General features: G+C 39.0%; 1 protein-coding gene across 2 annotated transcripts; it reads left to right on the top strand.

The window, feature by feature from the left end:
• Positions 1-18,201: 18,201 nt before the first annotated feature.
• On the top strand, positions 18,202-21,146 carry LOC138953447 (phosphatidylinositol N-acetylglucosaminyltransferase subunit H-like). 2 transcript variants are annotated; one of them, XM_070325259.1, is made up of 5 exons: positions 18,202-18,438; positions 19,024-19,102; positions 19,818-19,945; positions 20,206-20,340; positions 20,710-21,146. In XM_070325259.1, exons 1-5 carry the CDS (start codon positions 18,289-18,291, stop codon positions 20,938-20,940), a joined length of 723 nt encoding a protein of 240 aa, XP_070181360.1. In that variant the 5' UTR covers positions 18,202-18,288; the 3' UTR covers positions 20,941-21,146. The 2 variants fall into 2 exon arrangements, with proteins under 2 accessions (XP_070181360.1, XP_070181361.1); XM_070325260.1 differs by having other exon boundaries at positions 20,260-20,340.
• The last annotated feature ends 5 nt before the right edge of the window (positions 21,147-21,151 follow it).

Below are 21,151 nucleotides of genomic sequence, written 5' to 3' on the forward strand. Positions count from 1 at the left end.
GCTATTTTAAGATCTGAGAAACAAAGGGACGTAATTGCTCTGCTATATGACATGTGCAACAAGAGTAAGTGAGATTATGTGGAAGCAATTTTCTTGGCACCTGTGAGAATAACACGCTTTTGAATGAACAAAAGACTTTACATGCTTGTCGCACGTGTATGCATTAATAGCGCTTACATCCCTTTGTTTCTCATATTTTGTGCTACTGACTTGCTTGTATTACTAGAGACATCCAGATTTGCCTTCGTCAAAAGTTCGTGAGTTCCGATCTTAGCGAGTTTGTTGAAGTGGTGACGTCACATCCCGTCACGGTCACCACTTTCCAATTTCGGTCCAGATCTACGTGAAGTTCTTCGTGCGCGTTGTCTGTTTTTCGAAACAGTGATGACGTGACGAGTAGTGTTATATATGACGAGTCTTTTTTATCGGAATATTCCAGACATCTGAATATGCTGGGTACACACGCAACACTGACAATTTTTTTCGAATTTTAGATTCATTCCTGTAAAATCTCCCAACTCTAAAACAAAATAGGCCTAGTGGAAACAAGTGTCTTGTGCAAGAGAGATCAAGGGAGATAATTGGCAGGATATGTCGCCCGTTGACTCAAGTTCTGAGTTTTGTGTGGGTATCCGTGTTCATGCACTAGGCCTCCAAAATGAACAGTTTACAGATGCACAGTCCACAGAAGCGTCGTAAAGATATCAAACTTTAACACTGCGCACATAAAACATATTTTTAACATTATGAAAAGGACTAAAAGTACTCGCAAAGATTGCTGATTAAGGTTCGTCAAACACGCCTTTTTCACCACGCAGATCCCGGTCTTCGGCAAGCAGTGGTGGGCGCGAAAACCCGAGCGCATGCGCATTGAGGCACAAAGTTAAAAATAGAGAGGAAATTCCCACCACCAACGAATGTTCGTCTGACGAAGGTTGAATCTGGATGTCCCTAGTGATTGTGCAAATAATTTGTATTGTTTTCATCTCTGATTTTGTCATTAACAATGATCGTTGTCGATAATGAGTTTGCACAGCCCTATGGTATTTACCTTGATGAACCCATACCAGCATTGTGATTGAAATTCTTAATTGCTGATCCTGTTATCGCCTGCTGATGATTTTTTTTTATCAAGTTCAGACTATTATTAGTCAATGTAGCATTGCTTCAATGAGATTAGGTCCACACATAATTTTTGCCTGCCCGATTGATAATACTATGCTGTGGTATTTTACTGAGACTGAAAAATGTGTTGTAATATTTTTTAAGTTCACATTTTCATGTTTTAGCAATTGAAGGAATTAAGTTTGCATTGTTCAACATTTTAAAAGTGTTACTGTTATCAAATTAGTATTCACATATTGAATTGTTAAAGACCCCAACAATTTAAATTTTAAATAAAATTTGTGATCTTGAATTTTCTGTGCATTAATTCAAATTTGTATTTGCAAATGTTATTTTAATGTTTTCAGGAGAACGTAAATTTTACGTTTGCATGTGAACGTTAATTTAACGTTTGCATGTGAACGTTAATTTAACGTTTGCATGAAAACGTTTGATTATGGTTTTGTTTTGGTTAATTTTATGTTTGCATGCTAACGTTAAAAAAACGTTAAATAAACGTTAATAAAACGTTTTATTTTGGTTATTTTTATGTTAGCAAAAAACGTTAAAAAAACGTTAAAATAACGTTAAATAAACGTTAATAAAACGTTTTATTTTGGTTATTTTTATGTTAGCAAAAAACGTTAAAAAAACGTTAAAATAACGTTAATCTAACCGTTATATTATGGTTTGATTTTGGTTTTATTTTGGTTATTTTTATGTTTGCAAAAACGTTAAATTAACGTTAATTTTAACGTTATATTATGGTTAGATTAACGTTAAATTAACGTTAGATTAACGTTAAATGTTAACGTTAATTTAACGTTTTATCACATGAGCAAATTAACGTTAAATTAACGTTAGCGGTAAACGTTAAATTAACGTTTACCGCTAACGTTAATTTAACGTTAATTTAACGTTAGCATGCTAACTGGGTTTGGTTCTCAGTTCTGTGTTTTTCATGATGTAAGGTTTCATAAACTGTTCTTGATCAAATAAAATTATACGATGAACAGCCTTCAAAATTAATCCATGTCTAATGTAAAACTGTAACAGTCTGTAGTGACACACATACTTCTTTTTGTGAAACAGATTGGGCACCAGCTTTGGAGGTTCTCTTGGGTTTACTTTTAACCTCTCAGCCGCTAAAGGATAATCATTATGTAGATCATGAAGTGATAGTGGATAGTCTAAGTCAACTTCTAGTATCCATCCCTTTCGACTGTCTGGGCCTGCTTTTAATATTGTCAGCACAACACATTGTGAAAATGGTCCTGAATAGATCTTAAAGTTCCGAAGTGGAAGCGTCTGACACATTGCCCAACCATACAAATTGTTTGCATCTAGATACATGATGTAATTAGAAGGTTTCATAGGATCAAAGTCGTCCAAGTATTTGTTGTTGGCTTTGCAGTAATTGTGTGAAGCCATACTGATTCCTCCACGTAGTCCATTTTCAATCATCTGAAGTGTAGGTAGATCTGATAGCAAGTCAATCTTTACTCCTGTAAATCTAAGAAATGCATCCCAGCTCATGCCTGGTGCAGATATGTAATGTGAAGGATCTAGATTGTAGTGCTTCATACATGTTCTTCTGTAATTCTCAAATATATCTGCAAGTAAACAAACATCAGCCAACAAATATTGATCATGATAATCACCCATTGTATTACATCCTAATTTATTCCATGCAGTCTTAGCGTGTTCATAGTCTTCGTCACTTATACCTTTACCCTTCAGCCGTGAGAAGTAAGCATCCTTTGGCGGTAACTCATCTTCATCAAACCTCTCCCACGAATCCATGTATTCATATGGATAGACTCCCTTTCTAACTAAGTCACTGTCAAAGTACTTACATGTGATTGGGAAAGCAGTTAGTGATGAAGATAAAGACTCAAGTGTTCCCATCAGATGTTGAGCAGAATCGTAGAAGTGTAAACTATTCAGAGTAAAGGCCATGTACTTTTCTGAAGACTGCGCAATGCATCTTGCTTTGTATTCATCAGTTACTGCCTGCATGATCAGATGTGAATCATAACCGCGCAAGTTATGGAAGAAGATTGGAAGCTTCCAAGTCTTAGGATCAAACTTTAATTGTAGATTACATTTGCTGTGTGCTGCTCCTCGGAACTGCCCACTTACATGATCATGATCTCTTACTATTGGATTGTCTGTGTTTGGTGTTAGACTTTGTTCGCATATCCAACACTGTGTGGTAGAGTTAAACTGTTCTTGGTCTTCAGGTTTCATAACAATGTCTGAAAGATTCAGTTGTTTGGAGCAGTCATTTCGCACTTGGTTCATTTGCTGTAAGAAGTTCTTTGCTGCATTAGGTCCTCTGTACAATTGCGGTTTAGAATGTTTACCATCTGAACTAACAACAATAAATGCATATGAACAGACTTGATGATTACTTAGAGTTACTGTTTTAGGTAGGTCTTTTGGTAAAGGTCCTTCATATGGCACAATGATAGATTCAAAGTCAGCATAAACAACATAAGGACTTTTCTGTAGTTTGCATACATTCTTAAAATACACTTTGCTGTCTGGCGGTGGTGTTGTTAACTTCACAACCGCATCATCAACGCTCTTACAATGTTGCTTGTGTATAAGTGCTGCATGAATTGATGGAATACGCAAGAGACATCGCCTACAAAAGTCTTGTTTACTATTGTGATTGCTTGTGCTCGCCATCAGTCTACTCATTGTACGAATCAAAGTGTAATGATATTTTACACCATCAGTCATTAGTAACATGTCAACATGGTTAGTATCACAATCACCAATCGTTGGTGAGTTCTTTGATATTCTGACTGGTTTCAGTTCATCTTCCTCATCCCACGTGTAAACATTTACGGTGATGGGTTTGTTTTGCTGTTCAAATTTGTCAATGCTTGTAATGCTGACAGGAAATTCAATACCAGTAAAGTTTAGTTTATTTCTGTATGCATGATAGTTAGACACTCTTTCTGCATTTTTCTTTACACTGTACAGTCTTGCCAGAACACACCACATAAAACATTTGTCATCATCATTCTTTATGTTCAGCACAGCACGTTTTTTGACAAGAGTAGGAGGTAAAGGTATGTAACTTCTACCTCTGATGGGGGCAAATTTACTTAGCTTCAATTCTATTTTTAGAATTTCACCTTCTGACCATCCGGATCCTTTCATCTTTGCATCCTCTGCAGCTTGCTCAAACCGTTTCATCATTTCATCTGCCCAGTTTCCATTCAATTCTGCCATAGAATTAAGTGCTAGTTGTCTGGTTGAAACATGAACTTCTAGCACCTCATCACTGACTGTTTTGTATTTTATTAAACTGACTATCTGCACTTTTACTGGAGGTTCAATCAACAAATTGTTTGGAATTTGTTCAATGGCGTCTTGCACACTGGACTGCACATTTTGAGGATCCGTTACTTGTAATTCAACGGTGTCAAATACTGTCGATAAAGATTCTAATACAGAGTCTTCCATCGCTGTGAGTTTGATTTTATAACTCAAAATAAAAATATAAATTAAAAAAATGAAGTTGCTTAGAATTCTTTCTCAGAGCTTCCATTTTTGTTAACACTATAAAATCTGAAATAAAAAATCATTTAACATTTGTACCGCGTGGAACTAATTGTAATTCCTCTTTTACAAAGGCTCTTTGCGGTGCTGGTTCTCTCAAGTAATATATAGGTGGATTTGTCTCTACTACTCTCTTGATTTCATGAATGTCAATACTCCAGATTGGATCCGTTGCACGCTTCCTGCTGTCACCCTCAGCTTCACCGGGTGCATATAAATATCTGACTTTCTGATTGAAAGGTAGTAATGCCACTGGTGTTGTTGACTTTGGAGCAACAGGTATTGTTTTCTGTTTGATTGCATCAACTGGTCTTAACCCTGTAGCTTTAAATACCTCCAGATTCATTGCTCTAAGTACTGATGGTAATCTTTTGACCCATTCAGTGTTACGCAATTTACTTTCTGTGTCCAAAAATTCCTGATGGTACTGATATGAAAACAGTTTTTCTGCCAACTGTTTGTTAAAGCTCTCAACAATAGCCTGTGACCTGTGGTTTCCTGGAATACCTCTCTTCACTGTAACATGATGTTTTAACAGAAGCTGGTTGACAGCTCCTTTAAACTCCTTACCATCATCGCACTGAATCATTCTGGGATACTTTAGTGGTCCACGTCTGTAAATTTCTTGCAGGGCAACAGCTGTAGCTATAGCACTTTTCTCTGTCAACGGTTCAGCATCTTTGTATCTTGTTGCAACATCAACTACAGTCAGTGCATACTTATATTTCTTCCTTCTGACTGTGTCATGCGGTAAATACAGCAGGTCTATTTGATGAGTGTCATTCGGTTTAATGTTAACAAAGTGTGGTCGTGTAATTTTTCTTGGTGCAGGTAAATAGATCTGCCAAACTGCCTGCTTTGACAACCATTTCTTTGCTATATCTTGAGAAACACCTGCTGCGTCACTGAGCTTGTCAATAGCAGTTCTTCCTTTCCAGTATCCTTTTGGGGAATAATATATTTTAGATAACAAAGCATCACTCATGGTTTTTTAAATGACAGAATATTAAGATTTGACAGCACGCGCAATAAAGTAAACAACAGCCATACCAATAACAATGAAAACAATCTCGCCCACCTTCTGCTCTTCTGAAGGCTGATAAAAGTCACCCAGTTTTGGAGGAGCACTTGTCTTCATTTTCTTTCCAGTTACAAGATAGTATTCTTGAATGGCTGCATCAACATTGGCAAAGGTTTTGTTTGCATGTCCTTGCTGCCTGAGTTTATCATTCATAAAGTCTAACTGCGCAATTCGTTTCTTCTCGTATTCATCCTGTGCTTTCGCCAGTTGTTCCATGGCTTTGTTGTGCCTTTCCCTCTCTTCACCATTTTGCAGTTTAGAAAACAAATAGTTGCTGCCAGAAAATGCAAGCGCATTTACAATCGCACCTCCCACCATCATAACCAAGCTAGCCATTTTATTGTCTTACATGTTTATATTTTCTGGAATAATTCCTTGCTTCACCAGGAAGTCTTTTGTTGCAAAGGAAGCTGTCACAACACCAATTAGTTTAGCACCGTCTTCGAAGTCTAACTTTCCCAAGTCGGCTGGTTTCATTCTGAGGAGACTTTTACCCAGCATTGTGTAACCTACACTCAAGCCTCCAATCACTGCAGCGTGATAAACTAGATTAACTATTGTCTTTTCAGAACTCATTTTTATGTTATCAAAATTAAAATATTAAAATTATTCCATATGAAATGAATCCACTGCAGGTACTACTGTGGGCTTTGTTATTGTTTGTACTGCTTTGTTTGTTGGTTTTGGTGTTTCTGATTTTGGTGTTTCTGATTTTGGTGTTTCTGACACTTTATATTTGCCTTGCCAAAGTTTGTAAAGCAAGTATCCACCTCCTCCAACAACAGCTGCTACAGCTACTTTTCTGTATGATAGAAATGAAGATTTTAATTCTTGATCAGTTTGTGTGACCTTAGTCACTTCAGGAATGTTTGGTGTCTGCTCAACTTCAGACATAATGTTCTGCTTTGCCTTTTGATTTAACTTTTTTTGTCTGTTCCATTCGGCTAGTTTTTTTCCTGCTTCTACTCTACCAGGTTTCTTTGTCACTGTGTTCACTTCTGGTATTTTCGTCTGCTCCACTGTCTGCTTCAACTGATCTGTCATCTTTTTTATTCTGAAAATTAATGTGTTTGAAAGTAATTAATCCAGCAACAAATGGTACTAATAAAGCACCAAATCGATAATACAGGCCACAGGCAAGAGATTCGAGGGACTTGGAAACAACAGGGTCATGAGTTAGATCATGTGTTAAGTCTTCCTCCGAGTCGAGAGGTGTAAAATGTCCAAAAATCTTTGTGTACAAACCTATAACAGTCTGTCCAATACTTCTAACCATCTTAGAACCAAGCACTGATTCATACCGTCCATGATACTTTTCTATATCTTCTGAGGAAAGATGTTGTACTTCTTCCACAGTTAACTGCCGCCCAAGGTAGTGTTTTGTTTTTCCACAAACAGCAAGTGAATACAATCTTTCTTTTTTATCAGGTATAGTCCTACTGTCACAGATTTCAATATCTGTAGCAGTCTGCATCAGCAATTCATCACAGTTCATTTTATTTTGATGCAGAATAAAATTAAAATCTAGTAATTAAACTTGAGTAAGAACTTGGGTAGGAACTTAACAAGAACTTAGGTAGGAACTTAACAAGAACTTGAGTAAGAACTTGAGTAAAAACTTAACAAGAACTTAGTAAGAACTTGACAAGAACTTAGGTAGGAACTTGAGTAAGAACTTAGGTAGGAACTTAACAAGAACTTAACAAGAACTTGAGTAAGAACTTAGTAAGAACTTGAGTAAGAACTTGACAAGAACTTGAGTAAGAAATTGACAAGAACTTGGTAAGAACTTGAGTAAGAACTTGACAAGAACTTAGCAAGGATTTCTACAAACATACATACTGAACTGGTTGATCAGTTTTTAAAACCAGTTTCGAGTGCTTAGAAGATTTCAGATTATTCTTTATTCTTTCTCTCTCCTGTTTGTTTTCAATGACATCATTTTCTCGAAGACACTCTTCAAAACTGTCACGGTCCTTTGAATAGAACAATGTTATTGTTTTGAGTTGCTCTCTAAAGTCTTTCAGAACTGCATTGTATTTTTGTGTTAATATCCAAACTGATATTAATGCATGTCGTCCACTGAATGCAAGCTTTGCTAGTGCACTTTTCTTTCTAACAATGTCACGTTCTGCTGCACAGTCATCAATAATAAACAGTGTTGGTGTGTTCTGAAAAAGATCGAAATAATGCTCCAAGCAAACATTTAGACGATCAGAAGGATTTACAATAAATATATTTTGATCAGACCATATGAATTTTCTCTCCTTGTATGTTCTGTTATGCTTTATGGTTGGACAGAATATGACTATGTGTTCAAAGTGATTTATGTAAACAGTCTGTAATAAATCCAAAACATATCTTGTTTTGCCGCAACCTGTTGCCCCACAAATCAAAGAACAGTGTGGATCTTTTGGAAGAAAATCTAGATACTTCATTTTAACACGTTCAATAAACAATATCCTGTAATCTGCTTTCAGAGATGTTTAACTGCGCATCTGACACAACAAACACGTAGATCTTAACTGATTTACTACTACTCCCTACTTCCTTTTCAATTTGTATTGTGATTCCTTCTGATCCGTTTTCAATTCGCCTTCCACTTCCATGCAGTTTGTTGTCGTCAGTTGTTCTGAGATCCAGCCATAACGCATATTTATTTGTCAAGAAATCTTCTACGCCAACACCGTGTAAATGCAGATCTTTAGCCACAAGATCAGATGTTGGGTCTTTCAATCTTCCTCCAGTAAAGTACTTTCTTGCTTCATCATAGTGTTGGTATGGCAGCATGCCAGATGCAAATATTTGGTTTGGCTGCCCTTCAATTGTGCAATATACTCTATTGATTAGTGGATTGTAAAACTTTTCTATTTGCCTTTCATATGAATCTTTTGGTTCCTCAAACAACATAAGTATTCCCTTCATTGACCTAGCTGGTGTATTCAAGTTAATGTTCCAGATTGGATCAGCCTGGCTTTTTGAAAGTGTACTGTGATTCAACACTCTTTCATAATAGATAGGCAGCTTAGAACTGTACTGATTTTCTATAAGTCTAGCCAGTTCAGGATGGTTTACAACATCAAACTCTAAAGAAATTCCAGACACCTTATACTTTGCTTCCGGGTCTTGCGAAAGCATAACACGATCATAACTATTGAAAGTCAGGTCGTATGACAGCCTGTCACGCAATGCTCCTTGATAGAAGGGAGGATGTGAATTTATGAGTTCAAAGTCAAGTGGAATACAAAATTTGTTTCCAAAAGCAACATTGACAGCGTTATCTTTTTTGTTGTCAGCTTTATCTCCTGCTCCTATTCTAACTTTTATCCCATTGTCTGACTGAATCCCTTGAAACACTCTGTTTTTCTTTTCATTGTCTGTCAACCAATTATCTGCGTAAACTAAAAAAACATCTGCATTATTCAATGACATCACTTCCCGCCCTTCCAGTTTGACAGTAATCTTCCTCACAATTGCTCTTCCTACATTATAAGCCAAAGTCCTATTTGCATCTGAGCCAGATTCTAATTCTAATTTGAATGATAGTCTTACAGTGCCTGGTACAATAACATCGTTCTTACCTAGATTAGGAAACCTAACAGTAAGTATTTCATTCTGATCAATAGTAGAAGGATTATTTGTAACTATAACTGTTTGCCTTATTCCTTTTACCCCGAGAGGTTCTTTCAGCCTTCTGTAAGGATCAAGAACAGAACCGAACGATTGTGCCATCTTTTTTTATTTTCAAAATAAAAAATAAGTTACAAATGGCAGAAGGTGGATTTGAAGATTTATTTGAGCCAGCGGACGACATGAGCGAAGCAATCCCTTTGGTTCCCTACCATCATTCACTGCATTATGAGGTGGCACGACATGAACTTCTGGAAGGTAAAGTTAGAGATTTCTACAAAAGTTTAGGAGAAGAACCTGATGTTTTAGATCCAAACCAGTTCAAAATGGAAGCAAATCATTTATATACAACTAGTGATAAAGGAGAAAAAGTCCAACTTACATATAAATCTAATCCTGCTAAGTTTCTATCAAAAGTTTCACTAAAACAAAAACTTACTGCTAATCGACTTAGGCAATTAGATATTGTGCCTAGCACACGGTCATCACCTTCCCATGTTGTTTCCTTACTTCAACAAGCAGAACTAGGACTACCAACTGCTACTCAAATAGAATCTGTTCCATTGCAAGATCTTAATAAACTTGCAGATGAGGCTGATCAACTTATACAAGAGATAGAGACTTCTTTTTCTGAGGAAACTTCACTGAAGACTCCACATGAACTATTACCTATGAGAGAAATAGAAGCCCTTAATCAATCACTACAAACCATCAGAGGTGAAATAGCAAATAATCTGTCAAAACTAGGTCAGCTGGATGAAGATATAAACAAAGAGAAACAAAAACTTGCTGATGCTGATGATTTGAACCTAGAACAAGAAGTAAAAAACAGAATTTCTAAGCGTTTAAAAGATTTGCAGGAGGAGAAAGCCATAAGGTTAGAAGTTCTAAGTAACAATAGAGAACAACTGAGAACACAGGTCAGCAGAATAAAAAGTACAATTCAAAGAATCCTTTACGAAGACACAACTCTTGCTGAAAGAATTAGAACGCTTTTCAGAGAGCAGGGAATCACAATAGCTAGTATACTAACTGCGTTAGGATTTGCAATAAGCACATTAGTGTTAACATTCACAGGTGGCACTGTCACACCTCCACCTCCACCTTCACCTTCATCTCCATCTGATCCGGGATGGGTAAAGAAACAACTCAAACACATTGCAGAACTATTAAAGAAACTAGCAGCAAAAGCTTTGGATGCACTTCCAGGAATCATTGGTTCAATTGTTAGCTGGCTGTTATCTTTTGCAGGTAAAGTTGTTGGTTTCATGGCTGAACATCTCTGGACTCTAATAGTTTTAATTGCGGGTGTTCTGCTAACGAGAATAAAGCAAAAGTAAGCCTACACCCACTCCACCAATTACTAGAGCAGTCTTCTGCGATTCATGATCATCACTAATACTAACAGCTTGATCATCACTAGTGACAGAATGATCTTCACCTGCAGCGTGATCTTCACTTGTCACGCTTTGTTTCTGTTCATTGTGATATGGCTGTAACATCGTTCTGATTTCTGAATTCAGTTCTTCACCCTTTCCAAGCGGCTGGGTGTCACTAGCAATAATGATTTCATTGTTATAATTTGTTATTGTTCCAATCTGCAGCTGGAGATCAGAAGGTAACATGTAAAGGCCGTTACCAACAGCAAAGTCAACTTTTGATCTTGCATAACGGAGAGAGTCTTGATACCTTTTGATGCTGGAAGGCAGATCAACTGCAGAGTTTATGACATCTTCTAAATTTGATAACAACTGTTTCTGTGCACCAAACCCTGTGCTTGTTCTCATTATGTTTGATCGTGTCTGTGCCTGCGAGCCTAGCAAGCACCACGCATATGTTCGGATAGATTCATTGATCCTTTCAACACCTGATCCAGTGAAACCTTTGCCGGTGTCTAATATAAAAGTAGTCCATGCATTGTGGTGCTGTTGTTCTATTGATCCTAACTGTACCTGCACATTTGAAGAAAAAGATGTATGACCTGGCCAGTAATCAAAATTATACCTCCTGTGGACACCCCATAAATATAGTGTTCCCATGCCATGGTTTTTGTCTTGCTTTTGCCTAAAGTCGGTCTTAAAATCTATATTGAATTCATTGCAGAGACGCTCATACACTTTCATGTTTATCCTATTGTTGAATGGGTTCCAGCTCTTTTCATGCGGCATTGGTGCCTGAAGTTCAGACAAGATTCTCCTGCACTGATAGTAAACGTGAAATGTGTACACACACTTTGTCAGTAAGTTTGAATTATTCATGTGGTCTGCATAGGACACTCCACATCCTGTGGTTGCACAGAATATTGCAAAGTTTAACTGATTCTGATAGAACTGAATTGGGTGAGAGTTCCACATCTTTGGAACACTATCATTTTTGATTGGGGGATTTAGGTAAGAATAGAATGGGTCAGGCACTTTAACGCGAATGGATTGTGTTTCTGTTACAGCAAAGTCCAACTCATGGAAAGAAATAGTCTTTGGATTGTAATATGGTCCAGTTTTGTATTTAACGTCTTTGTTGAATTTATACTGACTCATTTTTGTTGTTGAATAAAAAATGTTTATCACACTAACAAATGTGAAGACTAGTGTGCCAGTTAAACTTGCAAACCCTATCAACAATCAAAATGGAGGAATGAAAGTTGCACTGCATGAAATTATGTACAAGGTTACTTGGTATAATATCAGTAAAAAAAAGGCTAACAACTGGGTTAGAATTAATGGTAAAACACATTCTGTAGAAGATGGTTACTATGACTTCTGCACTTTAGAGAAAGAATTGTTTGCTCCAGTAGGTATTACAGCGAGTTTAAATCATGCAAGTCTCATTGCTACTCTTACTATGCCCAAAACTAGAGAAGTAAACATTGAGTTTCCAACCAAACTCCTTGATATGCTTGGAATTACAAAAATATACAAGGGAACACGTCCCATTGACATGGATGTTAACAGTGTACTGTTTGTTCACATGAGAGAGCTTAACACATCCTATAATCTGTTTAATGATCAGCGTTCTGATCTGCTTAGGATTCTTCCACCGAGTGATGCCTCTTTTTGTAAAATGCACGTGCCAACATTTAAGACACTTCAGTTCAAGGACTTGGAGGAAGGGTGTCATGAATTCCTACACATTGATCTGAAAAATCAAAGTGGACAACCAGTTGATTGTTTGTTTAACATTACATTGGAAATAGTTCCATAAAATATTGAGTATTAAAATGTCGAGTGGACCTACAATAGCTTATCCTGTTGCATGTTCAACTATAGAGTTGAAAGATTTAGCAGACGCTATCGACTTTGAGAGCAATGCTGAAGTTGGTGCAGTGTATGCATTCGAGTTTACAGACACTGGTCATTACAAGAGAAAGGAAATCGACGATGAAAAGAAACCAAGATTCCTCAAACTAGGTCAAATCCGTGATGTTAATGTACCTGATCCAATTGTCGATGACACATTCTACATGTGGAAACATCAGAATAAAAAATGGGTACTTAGTCCTGTTATGAAAAAGATTGACTGGGAAATGAAGTTTGAACTTGTGAGTCCATACACTCTTGTTGGAAAAGACGACACATTCCGTAAGTCAATCAATGCTGGACCACTAATTGTTAGCCTTGTTCCTGCGATTAACAGCAGGGGAGAAGTTGCAGTTAAACCTTTCCATAAGAACAACTATCTCATTCACAGAAAACAAAGTGTTGAAAAGGACGCTGACACCATTGTCGATTTTATACCCAAGCTTCCAATAGGGCAGAATGCAACTATGATATTTGATATAGTTGTCAGGAAAAGGGAAGAAACCACAAACACTGTTCTAATGAGAGGAATAAATCTCAACTGGAGACCATTAAATGTTGAAGAAGTCAGAGTATTTATTGCTGTTCAAAAGGATTCTAACACAATAAAAAAACAGACGTCAAACCAAAATGTTGTTGTTAACGCAGATATAAATAATTTAACAGAAATAAGAAGTATTAATCTTACTTATCTTGATTTGATTGCTTTCTACTATACAGATAAGGTGTTAAGCAATGAACAGCTTCAAAGCTTAGCAGAAACACTGGCCAGTGAGAATTAAGATAAATATTTTATATTTTGCATTAAAAAGATGACTAGCAGTGTGAAGCTTTATCCTAATATTGATGAAAGTGCAGCAGAAAGTCAACAATTCAGACTGGCACACATTAGTAATATACAAAAACAACTAGAAGATGAATTAGAAAAATATTCTCGCGCTAGACGTAAGTACTCAACAACTTACAACAGCCTTTCTAATGCCAGCACTGGTTCTACTATCCTTGCATCAGCTGCAGGTGTAACGGGAACAATTCTGTTAGCTACCGGAGTAGGGACTCCAGTTTCTCTAATCCTAGGTGGTGTCGCAGCAGCAGTTGGTGGTTTATCATTTATAGCATCAGCTATAATGAAAAAAATTGTGAAAAAGCTTGAAAAACACGAATCCATTTCCACTCTTGCATCATCAAAATTGTCTAGCCTAAAACTGTCTATCAGTAAAGCACTTGAAGATTCAAAAGTTTCTGACGAAGAATTCAAACAGATACAAACAGACTTTGATGACTACAAAAGTAAGAAAGCAAGTATTCAAACAAAAACACGAGCTGAATATAACAAGCCACTCGATATAGAAGATCTGAAAAAGCAGTTTTTAAAAAAGGGGATTCAAATAGGACGGGAAGAAAAAGTAAAAATAGAATCACTTGTAAAGAGTTAACTATTCGTTTAGACAGTCACATTGCATGTATCAGATATAATTCTAACAGTGAAAGAACATATGAAGTAAAGTTTGTAAATGAGAGAGCGTATTGAGCTTAAGAATGTTGTATAAGAGAAAGGGAGAATGTACGTTCTGGGTTACTGATTCCGACAGACCCGGCATTGGTTCAAAACAACCTTACTTTACTGTATTTTTTTTGTATGGATTTATGCAGTATTTTTCTGATTTTGTCGCATGTTTCATTTTAGTAAAAGTTTAGTCCAGAAGCCTATTTTGCGTTAATATTTAGGGTCTGTCGGAATCGGTGAGCCAGAACGTACATTCTCCCTTTCTCTAGTGGACACAGCTTAACACTGAGACTGAGCCTTCACGTGCATGTGGACACAGCTTAACACCGAGACTGAGCCTTCACGTACATGTGGACACAGCTTAACAGCCAGCCTTCACGTGCACGTAGAGACGCCCACCAGCATGGCTACACATGTACACTGACTTCCCTGGTGATGTGACGGCACCCTAACCACATGTGCAATGCTCAGCGTTTTGTGGCTGCTGCTGTACACAGTAAAGTATACGAGGGGGAGGCGAGGGCTTGGCACGAGGCAAGTCGAGTGCCTCTCTGAGTGGCGCCGTGAAAACCTCAAGTGCCTAAATGCCGTTAGCTGCTAACAAACCCATTAGCAGGAAGAGCGTGCCACGGGCATACCCTTCTGCCAGACAAACCTTTCTTGTTTTCTGTTAGGGTACATGCAACTCCGCATCCCGCCCACCCATCTCTTTCTCCCTCTCTCTCACTCTCTCGATCTCTATGTGCCTCTCTCTCTCTCTCTCTCTCTCTCTCTCTCTCTCTCTCTCTCTCTCTTTCTCTTTCAGCGCTTGTACCACATGAATGATGTGATGTTAGGTAGTAAACAGTCCACAGCCACAACCGAAGTGTGGGGAGACTTTGACAAGAGAGAGATCGGCCACTCACCTGGTCCTGGCTGGCTTTGTACAGGTAAAAGCCGATGCCCAGCAACCAAACGGTGGCCAGCAGCACCAGCAGACGAAACTTGCGTCGTATCATTCACAACACCTCTCCGCCCGCAAGCCGCGTGTGCACTGACACCAACATCGTCGCTCCCTTATGCCCGGCCTCATTTTCAGCCAATCAACAAGCGGAGTCACTTTGCTGCGGAAAATATCAACAAAGCCACAGGCTGTCGCGTGGCGATCGCGATTTTAAAAAGTCTTCCTTCCCGTGTTGGGGCACCCCCCTCCTTCCCCCCCCCCCCCCCCCCATCCCTAAAAGAAGACGAGAAGAGTTGTGCAAATGAATAAAAAGAACAAGAAGTTGCCCAACCAGCACTCTCCGGTTTGATGACGTCAAATGATGCACTCAGAACCCCGCGGAGCAGACGACACGAAATGACTCAAGCGACCATACCGAACGACTTTGGGGCGCACTCGACAAAGCCAAGTAATTTGTTGAAAAGTTGCATTCTTTGTTTAATGACTTAGTGAGGAAAATGAGAAGGGGGAAGGAGGCAGGCGAAAACCAGAACAAATGGAGTTCTGCCGGTTTAACTCACTAGTGAAAGGTTTTACAACTGACTTGGGCGGCCGCAGTGACTGACTCCGACCAAAGAGTGTATCTCTCTTTGCTCCGACCATCTGATGATGAAGAACCATAACTTCACAACTTCACAAGGGGGAATAACCCCTCCCTGCCCCAGCCCTCCGCGCGCACAGGACTCAAAACAAGAACATCTGTAAAACTACAAACACGTCAATCATTCAATAAGACAGAGAAACCCTGACGTTTACTTTGAGCTAAGCTGCATGTCTTTTCTCGAACGCCTTTTTTTTTTCTCTCCTATTCGAGTCACAGTTAGTCAGGGGGCGGGAGGAGGGCGGGAGGGAGGGAGGGAGGGAGGAGCTAGGAGGGGTACGCACATGAAGTAAAGGACAATTTAGAAAACAAACCATTAATTTTTTATAAAAGCTGATCAAATTATAGTTTTTATATCGATTTGCCGTTATAAATGCCAGAGCTGGTATTCTCAGTTTCAAGTTATTCTTTTACTCCTAATTACAGGCAAGTCCCTGACTTGATGTGGGTAATACCTTCTTCTCTTCAAAAGAGTAGAAAATTTATCAAAACATGTTACAAAATTTGAAGTAAAATGATAATCTTGTAAAAAAACAAAAAACAAGCAAAAAAAGTACATCATATTTTTTTTAAAAGCACTCATTGACCTCAAGTTTCCAAAAGCAAAAAGTTTCTTTTCGCTGACTGAAAGAAGTCACAATAACCCTAACACAATGGCTAACGTAATGTACGTTACATAGAACAAGTCGCGTAAGGCGAAATTACTACATTTTGTCAAGCTGTCGAACTCACAGAATGAAACTGAACGCACTGCAATTTTTCAGCAAGACCGTATACTCGTAGCATCGTCTGTCCACCGCTTGTGGCAAAGGCAGTGAAATTGACAAGAAGAGTGGGGTAGTAGTTGCGCTGAGAAGGATAGCACGCTTTTCTGTACCTCTCTTCGTTTTAACTTTCTGAGCGTGTTTTTAATCCAAACATATCATATCTATATGTTTTTGGAATCAGGAACCGACAAGGAATAAGATGAAAGTGTTTTTAAATTGATTTCGAACATTTAATTTTGATAATAATTTTTATATTTTTAATTTTCAGAGCTTGTTTTTAATCCAAATATAACATATTTATATGTTTTTGGAATCAGGAAATGATGAAGAATAAGAGGAACGTAAATTTGGATCGTTTTATAAAAAAATGTAAGTTTACAATTTTCAGATTTTTAATGACCAAAGTCATTAATTAATTTTTAAGCCACCAAGCTGAAATGCAATACCGAAGTCCGGCCTTCGTCGAATATTGCTTGGCCAAAATTTCAATCAATTTGATTGAAAAATGAGGGTGTGACAGTGCCGCCTCAACTTTTACAAAAAGCCGGATATGACGTCATGAAAGACATTTATCGAAAAAAATAAAAAAATATCCGGGGATATTATTCCCAGGAACTCTCATGTACAATTTCATAAAGATCGGTCCAGTAGTTTGGTCTGAATCGCTCTACACACACACACGCACAGACAGACAGACACACACACACACACACATACACCACGACCCTCGTCTCGATTCCCCCTCTATGTTAAAACAAGAAAGGGTTAACATTATTGGAACGTTTAATTGCGGACAAAACCAAACATTCACAAGAACTTGACCTATCGGCATTGAGAGTGGATATAAGTCCTACAAGACACAACGAGCAAGCCATGCCACTTATCTTCCAATGTGATTTGAGATGTTTCCGAGATGGTCGTAGCAAAGAAGTACGTTACATAGCCCCAAGTTCCTTTTTCCAGCTTAGAAAGTATCATGAATTTGAAATAAAATAATAATCTTGTAAAAAAAAAAAAAGGCACAAAAAAAAGCACATATAATATTTGTTTGAGGTGAAACAAAAAGTGATGGGTATTTTCTTCCAGAGTTATTTTATGCGTGGAAACCAGTGCACCGAATTACACACAGTTTGACAAAAAAAATCAAGTTATTTGATTGAACAATGTGATCACCACAGTGCAGTCGGAAAATTATGGAGATGATCTGGAAAAATGTATATGCGTAGATTAAAAACATCTGTCCGGGTTTTTTTTTCTCCTGAAAAGTGCTCTACACCTCAGACATAGACGAGAACCGGTGCTTTCAACGTGGTATGGCCGTTGGCCTCAAACATAGAAAGGTTCTTAGGTTCTTTTATGTCCGTGTGGCTCTACACACACACACAGACCTCGTCTCGATTCTCAGTCTATTTAGTCAAAACTTCACGTAAAAAAGGGTAATGAAAGTTCTACATTAACGTAAAAAGGAATGCATGTGTGTGCCTTTCTTTGCGTTGAGTCGAAAAATGCATTTATTCGAATTCATAGAGCCAGTGTTGAAGAAACACAAAGCTGTCTGTGGTTTGCACAATGCACTGATCTCAAACTGTTCGTCTGCACGGCAAGAACGATAACTGCCATGTATTGGGAACTCCTGGAAAGACAACTCTCAGAGCACATCAGACGACGGGTCTGAATGGAGGTTCAGGTTTTGCGTTGGTGGAAGTGTTGTACATCTGACAGAACAAGCAGTGAGAGATTTTGAATGGAGAAAATGGCGAATTTGGAGCATCGGAACTACGGAGCGATGGGCAGCGAGTTTATTCTACATCACTGCGCGTTGCGACCAAAGCGTCTTGTGGCAAGTTTTGTAGTTACCACAACTCTGTGCGCGGCCCTCAAACTTCATGAAATGGTATTGCTAGTCTTCTTCTTCTTCTCGAACTGCTTGTCAGGTTCTGCGCTTCTATATATAATAAGCTTGAAAGCTTACCACTGATAGGCAGTTACGTTTTATGCGACAAACTTCATGAAATTGTGATTAAGTCAACTTTTTATGCGTAAAGCTGACGATTTTCATCAAGTTAATGGGCCAAATTCAAGGAAGGCCACTCGGCAAAACAGCGGCACTTGCGGATAATTAATCTGTTTAAGAATTTTTGTTTTATGTCTAGGCTATTTTTGTTGGCAGACCCGGCGACTGTCCGTTTTTTTCTTCTGAATTTCTGATGCATGTGCAAGTAAAACTAAAAATCTTTGCTTGAGTACGTAAACGAAAGACCTCAAAAGTCTGCAGGCAGATTTGTCAGATTTCTACATTTTAAACTGTCCTCCCTGCGGGATTAAAGGGTGGTGAAAAGTAATACTTTTTACCTGGTAATTCCAATGATTCCGTAGGTGACGTGAATGAAAATATTATTTCGTTTTCAGGAGACACAACTGCATGGCAAACTATTGACAGAGAAAGTTATATTAAATTGGGACACAAATTTGTTTTCAGAATGTGCGACTGCTGTGGCTGCTGTCAGTGGTCCTTGCCCTGGTGCTGGCCGTGCGACTCTTCAACAAAGTCAGAAAAGGTAGCGCTCGCATGGGTACAACTGTTGAACAAAGTCAGCAAAGGTAGCGCTTGCATGACGCTCAACCCAGTGACATGACCTGTAGCTAAAAAGAACATTGCGACTAAGTTCTTACCTAAAATGTCTGGGTTTTTTGTGTTGAGCCGTGTGTTGTTGTCTATGGAATGTGTTGAGTCGTGTGACGTGTGTCAATGTCCATGGAATGTGTTGAGCCGTGTGACGTGTGTTGTTGTCTATGGAATGTGTTGTGACGTGTGTCAATGTCCATGGAATGTGTTGAGTCGTGTGACGTGTGTTGTTGTCTATGGAATGTGTTGAGCCGTCTGACGTGTGTTGTTGTCTATAGAATGTGTTGAGCCGTGTGACATGTGTCAATGTCTTGGGAATGTGTTGAGCCGTGTGTTGTTGTCTATGGAATGTGTTGAGTCATGTGATGTGTGTCAATGTCCATGGAATGTGTTGAGCCGTGTGACGTGTGTTGTTGTCTATGGAATGTGTTGAGCCGTGTGACGTGTGTCAATGTCCATGGAATGTGTTGAGCCGTGTGACGTGTGTTGTTGTCTATGGAATGTGTTGAGCCGTGTGACGTGTGTCAATGTCCATGGAATGTGTTGAGCCGTGTGACGTGTGTTGTTGTCTATGGAATGTGTTGAGCCGTGTGACGTGTGTCAATGTCCATGGAATGTGTTGAGCCGTGTGACGTGTGTTGTTGCAGAAGTTCTGTTGGTGCTGCCCAATCTGGGTGTGCAGGTGAAAACACAATACTGGTTCCGTCATCAAGAGACGCAGTTCTTCGACAAAAGTCGGGTCAAGGGCATCGTCATCACTGAAGCTGTAACCATGGTGAGCTGTCATGCTTTTGCTTGCTGTGAGAGTCACTTTGCCGCACGTTTCTAGATCCCCCCTTTTATCACTTCCAAAAATCTGAGAAAATCCCGTCTTGAAAAGGAGGGAGTATTACAAAGAGGTGCATTTATAGAGGTTGTGATCTGAAAAATGATGTTTTAGCTATCGGTAGTGTGTTACTGGATTATATCGACACCATTATGATGTCTCAGCAATCTGAATTGTGTTTCCTGATTATTTCAACACCTGTGTTTCAGCAATCAATAGTGTGTTACCTGGCTGTGCTACTTGCATCAACACCTGTGTTTCAGCAATCAATAGTGTGTTACCTGGCTGTGCTACTTGCATCAAGGCCTGCAGGACCTGTGGAAACTGTTGTTCCTTTGTTCACTGTGAGTACACACGCACACACACACACACAGACACACACACACACACACACTCTCTCACTCTCTCTCTCTCTCTCCAAGGACAGTAATATCTTGAGTCTGAGTCTCTTTCTATCCCTCTGTCTCATGCTCTGTCTCTCGTTCTGTCTTACTTCAACCCCAAACTCATGTTATGGGAGAGAACATTTGGCGTGTTTCTATTCAGACACAAACAACTGGGACTGTCAGCTGAGGCCCTTACCATGGCCAATCACCTGCACGTTAAAAGACGTTATTTAGTCCCGTCGTCTGTGAGCTGGGACAACCATCTTGCTGAGACATTGTAGTGAAGGTAATGTATGTACTCAAGCTACATCATGTTGATGTGTGCAGCGTTCGTGGCCCCGTCTCCAAGACCTGGTGTACATGTACCGAGCAGTGGAGGACACTTGCACCGACAGCGTGATCACCTCGGTACACCAGGACTCCAAGGGAGAGGAGGAGACCCAACAGCTAGGTGCAAGGGACACAACTCGGGTCAGGTCATCACAGGAAGAGTCAAGGTGGAAAAAGAAACGTTTACCGTTGAGATCCAGACGGACCACTCGCTCTTCAAAGTCTTGATGCTGTGGTTGGTGGTCGTGTTGGAACCCTTGTGTCACCATGTGTGTATGGTCTCTCGGGTGTGTGGTGATATAACAATTTGGTCTCACGGGTGTGTGGTGATATAACAAGCTGGTCTCTCGGGTGTGTGGTGATATAACAAGTTGGTCTCTCAGGTGTGTGGTGATAAAACAAGTTGGTCTCTCGGGTGTGTGGTGATATAACAAGTGCA

The sequence above is a fragment of the Littorina saxatilis genome, linkage group LG17 (assembly GCF_037325665.1).
Source record: "Littorina saxatilis isolate snail1 linkage group LG17, US_GU_Lsax_2.0, whole genome shotgun sequence".
Classification (NCBI taxonomy): Eukaryota; Metazoa; Mollusca; class Gastropoda; order Littorinimorpha; family Littorinidae; genus Littorina; species Littorina saxatilis.